The sequence below is a fragment of the Lathyrus oleraceus genome, chromosome 6 (genome assembly GCF_024323335.1).
Source record: "Lathyrus oleraceus cultivar Zhongwan6 chromosome 6, CAAS_Psat_ZW6_1.0, whole genome shotgun sequence".
Classification (NCBI taxonomy): Eukaryota; Viridiplantae; Streptophyta; class Magnoliopsida; order Fabales; family Fabaceae; genus Lathyrus; species Lathyrus oleraceus.
The window spans coordinates 125,620,767-125,631,453 of NC_066584.1; the positions used below are offsets into that span (position 1 = coordinate 125,620,767).

General features: G+C 44.7%; 1 protein-coding gene across 1 annotated transcript; it reads right to left on the reverse strand.

Annotated features, from left to right (window-relative positions):
* Window positions 1-3,754: 3,754 nt before the first annotated feature.
* Window positions 3,755-10,329, reverse strand: LOC127097581 (uncharacterized). Its single transcript, XM_051036082.1, has 3 exons — window positions 9,918-10,329; window positions 8,047-8,110; window positions 3,755-5,644 (listed from the first exon to the last, which is right to left on the reverse strand). The coding sequence occupies exon 3, from the start codon at window positions 5,597-5,599 to the stop codon at window positions 3,878-3,880; it is 1,722 nt and encodes a 573-aa protein (XP_050892039.1). The 5' UTR covers window positions 5,600-5,644; window positions 8,047-8,110; window positions 9,918-10,329; the 3' UTR covers window positions 3,755-3,877.
* Between the last annotated feature and the right edge of the window lie 358 nt (window positions 10,330-10,687).

Below are 10,687 nucleotides of genomic sequence, written 5' to 3' on the forward strand. Positions count from 1 at the left end.
TTACAATGGACCATTACGTGTCGGGCAACACGTATGGTTTGCATGCTTATAAGAAAAAACAAGAAAAATATTACTCTTCGAGGAAAGTGACCCGGATGATCTCTTCGGCCTTCCAGTTGCGGATTTCCATCCCTGGTGCGCACGGCGTTATCCACCGGTCAATATCACAGTCGCTGTCAGAGTCTTCACCCAGCATGCAGATGTGGTCTGGATCTAGCATTCCAGCACTGGTGAAAGTTACAGGCACACGACCCCCTCTGCTCGGCCCAGAGCCTCGGCTCGGCTTATATCCAACCCCGAATCGGTCCTTCTTCTCAGGGACCTCCATTACTCTGCCCCAGCCTGGAGCCTCTCCGCTCTTGACTACCTCAGCAGCCTGCTTATAGGAAGCGATGGACGGTTTCTCTTCCTCTTGCTTGGCGAACAGAGCATTCTCCACCCTGACGGTTTCAAATGCCTGACTCGGCGTTTCCCATATCTCGCCGTCCATCTCAACATATTTGAACGAAGACAGGTGGCTGACAAAGATGTCTTCCTCTCCGCAAACAGTAACGACCTGACCTCCCCAAACATACTTGAGCTTCTGGTGCAAAGTCGACGTGACTGCTCCCGCAGCATGGATCCACGGCCTACCCAACAAACAACTGTAGGCTGGCTGGATGTCCATAACATAAAAGGTCGACTTAAACACTTCTGGGCCAATCTTTACTGGTAACTCCACCTCTCCAAACACGGCCCGTTTTGACCCATCAAAAGCACGGACAATCAAATCAGTCGGGGTCAAAATCAGTCCGTCACAATTCAGCTTTGCCAAGGCTTTCTTAGGCAACACATTCAAAGAGGAGCCGGTATCAACCAGCACATGCGAAAGCACGGCCCCTTTACATTCCATCGCTATGTGTAAAGCCCGGTTATGATTCCTGCCGTCCACTGTCAGGTCCATATCCGTGAAACCCAGCCCATGGCTGGCATGAACATTAGATACCACGATCTCCAGTTGGTTAATTGTGATCTCTTGAGGAACATAGGCCTTCTTCAAAATCTTCAACAAGGCTTCCCTATGCCCCTCTGAGCTCAGTAACAGTGAAAGAATGGAGATTTTGGACGGAGTCTGCTGCAAATGATCCACCAGTTTGTACTCGGACTTTTTAATTATTCTCAGAAACTCTTCAGCTTCATCATCAAATTTGTTGTCCGACCCCGCAGGCGCCGGTGTCAACACTGGAGTACTACCGTTATCCGCCACAGCTTTACCCTTTGCCCTGGCTAAAGCCTCGGCCTTTTCTTTTTTCTCTTTTTCTTCCTCTCCTCTCCTCAAAGCGTCGGGAGCAAACAGCCTACCGCTGCGAGTGAAACCACTGGGACCGGCATTATCCACCTTTAGCACGGTGGTCTCACTAGCAGTCTGTTCTTCCAACCTCTCACCATTACAATATACCTCCCCACCATAATGCCAAGGTACGGCATCATCTTTGTCATATGGAATTGGCCCAGGTACCGTGATGGTAACTGGAGCCTCCTCCACCAGGTTAGACAAATCAACCGGGTCATAGAAAATGGTTATGGTGGAGACCTCTTCCTTCTTTCCTCCAGCCTTCTCGATCACAATCTCACCACCGTCCATCAGACCCTGGACATGCTTCCTCAAAAGCTCACAACCATTTGCAGAAATAGTGCACTCAACACAATCAGATCCGCAGCCCGGATAGACCCCATTCCTCAACAACTGCCTTTTGACCTCAATCAAAGGCGTCTTCAGCTGACCAACCTCAAACAGCCCCACTCTGCTCTCCTCAAAGATGGCATTCACTCCCCTCTGACCATGCGCAGGCATGGGATTTGCATTGACATTGGGGGATGGAGCAAAATTAATAGCCTTGGAATCCACTAAATCCTGAACTGTGTGCTTAAAAGCTTTACAGTTCTCAATATTATGCCCAGGCGCACCTGAGTGGAATTCACATTTCGCATTCTCATCATAACTGGCTGGCCTCTGATCAGGTCTCAAAGGTGCCAGGGTTCTGGTTTGCACAAGGCCCAAATCCATCAACTTTTTGAACAAAAAGGCATAGGTCACCGGAGGCCTATCGAATTGTCTGTCCTGCGCTCTGCCCCGGACTTGATAACCAGCCCTTTGTTGCCTCTGTTGAAAGGGTTGTTGTCTCTGTTGCTGTTGTTGTTGCGGTTGCTGTGCTGAATGAGACTCAGCAGGAATCGTTACCGCAACGGTGTGCTGGGAGTAACGTTCCCTACTGGGTCCACGTTGTGTATAGACTGCACTGGTGTCTCCTTCCTTCTTCCTCTGCCCACCGTTACCAAAAGGTTTCTTCGAACCGGAAGAAGAAGAAGAAGCACCACTCTGGATCTTGCCCAGTTTTAACCAACTTTCAATACGCTCCCCAGCTACCACTATATCGGAGAAGTTGGTCACAGGACATCCCACCATTCTTTCCGCAAAGGGCCCCTGCAGGGTCCCCATGAATAAGTCCGACATCTCACGATCGACGAGAGGAGGTTGCACCCTTGCAGCCAGTTCCCTCCATCTCTGCGCATACTCTTTAAAGCCCTCATTATGCTTCTGAGACATACCCTGCAGCTGGGTACGACTCGGAGCCATGTCTGCATTAAATTGGTACTGCTTGAAGAAAGCATCTCCCAAATCCTGCCAGTTCTTAATATCAGAAGATCTCAACTTGGTGTACCATTCCAAGGAGCCTCCAGACAGGCTGTCTTGGAAAAAGTACATCCACAGTTTCTGATCTGAGGTATACGCTGAGATCTTGCGGACAAATGCCTGGAGATGAGTTTCCGGGCAGGAACTACCGTTGTACTTGTCAAATGCGGGCGCCTTGAATTTCTGAGGAATCACAATCCCCTCCACCAATCCCATGTTGGACATGTTTACCACCCCAGGAGTGGCATAACTCTCAAGCACCTTTATTTTCTCAGCCAACAGCTGGATCTCTTTGTTCTGAGGAGGAATGTCGTAAGGCACAAAAGGCTCATTTCGCATAGAGAACTGGTCAGCCTCTCTATCCTCTTCCTGATCGTCATCAAAGCCATAAAACGGAGGCACAAAATTGTCCTTCATATTTTGACTAGGCCCAGGTTGACCAGCAGCACCAGCCTTATTCACCAGACCAACTGTTGTCCTCTTTCCCCCATCACGAGATCCCTGCCCCTGGTTGGAGACTCCATCCAGGTTGACCCCACTGTTCTGAGCAGAAACCCGCTCGAGTTTCTCAACCTTGTCCGCGAGAGCCTTCTGACCAATGGCAAAACCTTGCATTATATTGATCAGCTCGTTCATTTTCTCCTTCAATTCCAGCATATCAGCACTGGGCAGCTCCATGAGTCTGGGAGTGTTTCTTCTTGTGTAATACCGGTGAGGGCGAGTTGAGTGCAGGGGTACTACTCTTCGAGCGCGAGCAATGATTCCTGTGACAAGCAAGCACGTTAGTAACAATCACCTGCAAAATAAAACACAGTTATTATGATTAATGCATGGATGCAGTGTCTATCCATATGAAGGACACTCTATCTCTCGATCCTGGTATCATCGAGACAAATAATAATCCGGCATTAATATTCAATCATTCAGCATTTGATTTCATCGTGCAGATCGGAGATATGTGATTTAGCATGAATACCCCCAACCATGTGTGTGCTTGTGAGAGTGCATACAGCAAAGCAAATAAAGCTTGAAAACCAATCACTAAATGAAAATCATCATCACATAACCAAAAGTGCACAATCAGTGCCATAGTCATACATCAGCCAAATATCAGTCAAATACAATTCTCCAGAATAGGAAAGAAATACAGACAAAGTGAATTCCGTCAACAGGCCTGACGGTAATTCAACACAAATGAAAGATCTAACTGGACGAGGGTCCCGTAGGTGGCCCTCTCTCGTCTTCCATCCTCGCGAACTCTACGGCGAACCTGAGCTCGGTGTTCTCCTGCTGTAGTCTCCCAACTTCCTTCTGATGAATCTTCATCTGCCTGAAGTAGTGGTCTCTCTCTGCCATGTAATGATCTCTTTCCGCGATGATCTTCAGCTTCTCTGACTCCTTGACCTGCAGCTTCGCCTCCCACTCAGCAATGAGGCTTCGGACTTTGTCGTCCCTCTGATCTCTCACCATGATTTGCCTTCTCTTCTCATCTTCAATCACCTTCGATGCTCTGAACAGCTTCTCTTTCGTGATGTCATGATCCCTGTTGGACGATGCTAAAGCCTGGCTGATCTTCCCATAGTAGGCTGTATCCATCTCGAAGCGCTTGGCCTCCAAGGCATGTCGCTTGTCTTGATCTTCCATCTTCACTTTGATCTCTTGGTTAGCCGCCTGAAAACGAGCAACACCTCTCTCCAATTCAGCTTTCTCTGTAAGCAACTGATCTCTGGCCCTCTTCATCTCAAGGAATTCTTCCATGCTGACAGAAGAACTTGGACCCTCAATCATAGGACACCCCAAATCACCTCCAGGAAATGGTAGAAATGTAGCTTCAATCCTCTTCCGCAACCAATCTTCAAAAAGTGGAAAATACTGACAGTTGACTTTGCCATAAGGAACCTTACCCTTCCTCTGAATATCTCGCCACTCATCCAATACCTGCCTCAGCTTGGCCTGGTTGCCGTCAATCGGAAAGTAAAAGGATTCCTGAATCTCTCGCCCGAGAGGAGGAACCTCCATAGCGAACCCCATCTGTCTCCGGAGAAGCATCGGGTTGTAATTAATGCAACCCTGGACTCCCACCAAAGGCACATTAGGTAGACTCCCGCAACTGCATATAAAATCTCTTCCAGCCAGACCATTATGAGTCCAAGAAATATCATCAGCCCGCAGACCCATCAACCTGAAGGACCATTTGACACTAGGATCAATCTGAACGAAGGCACCTCGGGAAGGCAAATATCCCATGAACCATCTAAAGAGCAACTGGGAGCAGCATCTGACCAGACCACCCCGCCTCTTCTCATTCCTGTTATGCACTGAGTAGTACACATCTCCAATCAGGGTAGGAATAGGGTTTCTCTGCATAAACAACCTGATAGCATTATGGTCCACGAAATTCTTCTGGTTAGGAAACAGAACAATCCCATAAATGCTCACAACAATCAGAGCACAAACCGTCCTCCAGTTACCCATTGCAGCATGCTCCTTGGCATTAGCCTCCAAGAAACTCAAATGAAATCCAGGTAACCTTCCCTTCTCCTTCAACCCTTCCTTGACCGTTTCCAGACTCAAATAAAGAGCACGTGAAATTCCAAGGACATCTGGCTCTGCTCTGGTGACATGAAAAGGAATCTGATCTCGGACCTGAATACCCAAGATGCTAACATAATCCTCCATCAAAGGCCCCAACAGATAGCCTGGAAATACAAAGCACCTCAGCCCCGGGTCATAGAACTGAAGAAGAGTGTGGATGGCGCTCCTGTCACAGTCAGTGAGCCTGAAAACCGTCTTCAGAATACCGCCGTATGACTCTCTAAACATCCCCACATGATCGGGAGTAATCAATGCTACCATATCCTTCAAGACACCAATCTCTGGATCAAAGAAACTGTAGACAACATCGGGCTTCAAACCGGTCCTCATCTCTGAACAGAAATCTCTCAACCAGGATGTCGATCAAAAATGTCCCTGCATATGGGTAAACATGTGTTAGATGCAATTAATGCAAAATGTAATGATGCTGATGAATGAATGCAATGCGTTGCCATCCTCCAAGCCATCTGATCATCTGCACTGAATCTGGATTCTGAACTTGATCATAACCATCTGAGGAACAAACAATCACAATTCTGACCCACGGGTTCCGAAATAAACGGAAGACAGATACATCATCATCATCACTGAACCATCTCTGAGCAGACACCACAATCATCTGAATCGGCCCAGGGAATCCGAAATAAACGGATCCCCACTGATAAATATCTCGGCCCGGGGAATCCTGAAATAAACGGATCCCCACTGATAAATCACGGACAGCACTCCGGCGTCACGGCAATAAATGACCATAAATCCGACTTATAATTATGTCTCTGAATCTCTGATCAAAAGTCACCATCTGAAGGCTATCTGAACAAACATCTGACAGAACCCCCTCCCCTCACAGGTAAGTTCTAATCAAGCCATCCTAAGGCGGATAATAGTCTCGACAATCGGGCGGAGATACTCAATGGGTTTGCCCTTTCGGGTGTGCCATTGTAGCTCTCTTAAAATCGTCTAAACCAAAGATCCGGGAAATGATCGGTCACCAGAGTCAACAACTCAGATGGAGTGACTCAAACAAAGTGGATACTCCACAAAGACGAGCACTATCAACTGAGCCTCGTCCGGCTTGTGGCACATCACGCCGCCAGGCACATGTTGATCTAACATGAAAGAGGCAACGTGAGACCACACTAGTCCTAGGTGTATACTCGGGCCTGGGTTTTAGCCCCACTCAGAACACCCACCCCAATGTAACAGAATCACCTGCATAGGAAGATGGCAACGTGACAGTATGATGCATGCAGATATTTAATGCAAATATATAAACAAGGGTTAGAATAGTAAATGCAATAAATAAACAACACACAATAAGCAACCCAAACCAATCCTAAAACGCTAGGAAGGACTCGCTTAGGGACGATGGACCAGCATAGGTCTACATCAGCAGGGTCCCCAGTGAAGTCGCCAGCTGTCGCATCCTGCGAAAAATCAACCGGCGAGCCTAAAATAAAAACACACAGAGCCGCCACTAAACGTTATTTATCCCAAGACAGGGAAAGGAAACGCTCAGAGAAACCTGGAAAGGAAATGGTCTCGCGACCAAAGAGACAGGGTAAGGGAGTCGGTTACGCAAGGGGAAGGTATTAGCACCCCTCACGTCCGTCGTACTCGACGGGATCCACGTCCTAGAAATAAGAATAGGTTGCTAAACATCACACACACACACGGGGAACGCAGGTGGGGTTAAGAGAAAGGGCTCGATAAGGTATCGCACCTTATGCCTACATATCTTGTCTGGAACAAGAATCAGAGCCTCTGTAGTTCGGCTTACGCACGCCAAACAACACAAAACAATCAAACAGATGGTAAACATGGAGCCCGACAACCACTGGATGGAATTACGTCGGCATCCGAACCAAAACACACTCAAAAGGGCAAACATGGAGCCCGACAGCCAATTACTGGGCTTACGTCGGCATCCGAACCCAAAACACCAAACAGCACAGTCAGATAACAAATAAATAAAAAGGCGCCCGGAGTGGTCTCGCACGACCACCTGCCTACATACCTCGTCTGGAACGAGGATCAGGGCGATGTAGTTCCCCTGAAAGGGACTAAATTGCTAACCAGAAACCGGGGAAAATACACAACTAGGGAGCTGAGACTCGAGCCTAATGTTGTCATGCATCGTTAACCCTAAGTTCGGTTTTCTATCCTACCTGCATAAGCAAACTAACCTAACCAGGAAAGAAGCTAGCACACAAGCATACAATCATATATCAGCATTAAATGAGAACAGGCATCTCAAACAAACATGTCAATCAGATATCCACATATCACGCACTATAGCCAAACAAGGGGGCTCAATCAATCAGGTTTGACTGCCTAAGCAAGTCGTCTGTACGGGCTGCGTTTGCTCTTAACCTTGCCATTACGAGGCTAAGGTGAAGCAGATGAAAGGATGAAGTGAGGATGAGACCTCACAGCTCTTATCCCTAACCAGGGAGAGCTGACAAATGAGCATGGGTCCAGAATAGGGGAACCCTTCTATACTCGATGACTCTGACTCAATGTGCACTGCACAGGATCTTGGGCTTTTGATCTCACTGCTACAACCATGTAATGGGAGCAAGGAGAAGACTCACTGAATAGTGGGGGACAGGTTGCTTGTCCCTACCTTCCACCAATTGCCTTACTTGAAGGACTTTTCCTGCTTGGGCTTGAAAAATAAACATACACAATCATTGCCTCTTAAGGAGGACTTCAGACAATTTGCCCGGCCCGGTAACAGCCGGGTCTCCAGACTACATGAAGTAAGAAGGTTATACCTCTATGCAAGTTGCTTAAGCAAAGCAAAGCAATAGTTCACAAGGAACTGAGCAACTAAAGTACCTGGAAACAATCAAACTCAGTCAGTACTCAATCAGACAAACTGTAAAGCAAACAGTTAAACAGCTTAAACAATACAACACAAAACAAGCCCAAGGCTTAAGCCCAAGCTCCAACACCTACAAAACAATGTTATGTTAGTGTACAAACATCCACAACATCAATCAAAATTGGATTTGGATCATTCTCCATGTACATTGCTTTTTTTTGATCCTGAAAAATCAAGCAAATATTAGCAACTAGACCACTAGGCCAAGCCTAGGGTCCAAAAGCAAGAAAAAAGTTAAAACACCAAGGTATTCATTAACCAACATCAAATTAACATCAAACACAAGCAAACATCATTGGTCTCATGTTTATATCATCCACCAAGCTCATGTTATGCACAAAACAATCCATATTGGTTCAAATGAAGCACCAAACGTACAAACAGAATTATTGCATTCAAATCCATACCAAAACACATCCAAAAATTCTCAAATTAAATACACCTAAACAGGGGTCAATCAAGGTCTACCATGTCAAATTTGAGCTCAATTGGGCAAATGGAACCATGTCAATGAAAATCAACAAAAATAGACACCATTTCATGCTTCAATTCATACCATCAATGCATACATCCACTTCAAAAATTCATATCTCATTGAAAACAAAAAAGAAATGGATGAGACCAAAACAAGGAGGTCCTAAAATGTGTCTAGTTCATGCATATCAAATTTCATGGCCATACAATACAATGTGAGCATTTCCCAATCATTCTACCAACCTATGTCATATGAGCTTGCACAAATGATCTCCAGAAATGAAAAATCATGATCAAATAGAAAATGCAGTGAAAAATTCTACAAAAATTCATACAACATCACAACATGCCAACCAATCATCATGCAAAATTTCATTCAATTCTAACATGTATAGGTCACTCAAAAAAATCCTGCAAGTTGACATAATGAGGTGTGACACAAATTGTCACACCTAAGTTCCAGAATTTGCTGCTCTCTAACCAGGTATCCAAAATTCATGAAATTTACATATAAATAATCCTCAATGAGTCAAGAACCACCACAAAAATTTTCAAGAATTTATTCTACATTATGAGCATTTCATGATCAAATTACAAACATGTATCAAAATGTGACATACATTAGAAAACCCTAGGTCAAATGAAATATTCCCCAAGCACAACTTTGACCAATAGGTCAAAAAAATCCTACACAAGTCTACAAAGTCAAGGAAAAAATCTCCATATTTTTTGGATTTTTTTACTATTTTTATGGATTTTTAAAGGTGTGTATGATTTTTTAATAATTATTTGGATTAACATTAATTAATTAAATGTGTTAATAGCAGTATGGTAATATTCTAGTTTTGGCCAAAACGACACAGCAGCATTTTAATGTGCTGGCGCTGCGTGAATGGACGGTCTTGGCGGTAAACAAAAGTTCAAAAGGCCATGCGAAAATTCAGGATTGAACACGGGCTCTTTTTCCAGAATCGTGAAGAACGTTGCGTGTTCTTCGTCCTCCATCAACACCAGCTTCGGCCTCAAGAAATTCTCCACCAAATCAAGCAAATGATACACCGATGGGAAGGTCTAAGTGTGAGGATCTCAAATACATAATCAATTTCACCTAATTCCTAACACAACTCACGGATCGATCGAATAAAGTTTCTCACTCAAAGCTTCGAGTCGCGATTTCTCTCAACTCGCTCAACCGTTTTATAAACCGCAAGTTTCACGCTAACCTACGATGAACGATCTACACAATGCATATAACAATTTACAAAACCGTGAGATTCGAATTCGCACCTTTGTTTGCCGACAGTTGCGATTCGTGATGAATTTGGATGTGATTCTTCAAAACAGTCCAAGCTTGATGATAGGGAAGATGAATGGAGGTGTTAGCCTAGCTCGAATTTGCTCCAATCATGAGAAATTCCAATTCACCATTGTTGAGCATTCTTTGGACAGTTGTGAATCTTGAGGATTTGGAAGTTGCTTTGTCAAAACAGTAGAAGAAGAAGTGGAATGAAGATTGGATCAACAAGAATTTCCGAATTTCATCAAGAATTGGAAGAGTTTTTGTGGTTTTTGTGTGATGTGTTCTTGAATGTTCTTGAGAAAATGTGAGAGAATTGGAGAGTTTTTAGATCTGAATTTTGGTGAAATGAAATTCTGTTATGATTAGAGAGTGTTTTGGTTTATATACCTGAGCTTAATCATCCACTAATCATGTTAATTAGCAAAAATGGAATTGTTAATGAAATTGGTTATTTTGCAAATAAGGGCAAAAATGTAATTTCCATGTACAGCTCATTTCCAGCTGTTTTGACAGCTCATGCAAACTCCAAATGTCATATGTGAACCATAGAAACTTGTCCCATGCTCATTGGTGTTGTATTTCTCAAATTCACATATGTGTGGTAATTGTCCAATTTTCACCATTTCATTTTTCAACCCAAAACTCAAACCATGTGCATTAACCATGAAGTGAATATTCAAACACATTTAAAATGCCATTCCTGAGGTGTTGGAAAAAGTCCCATTCAAAAATTCCCGATATTTTGACTTTTGGACAA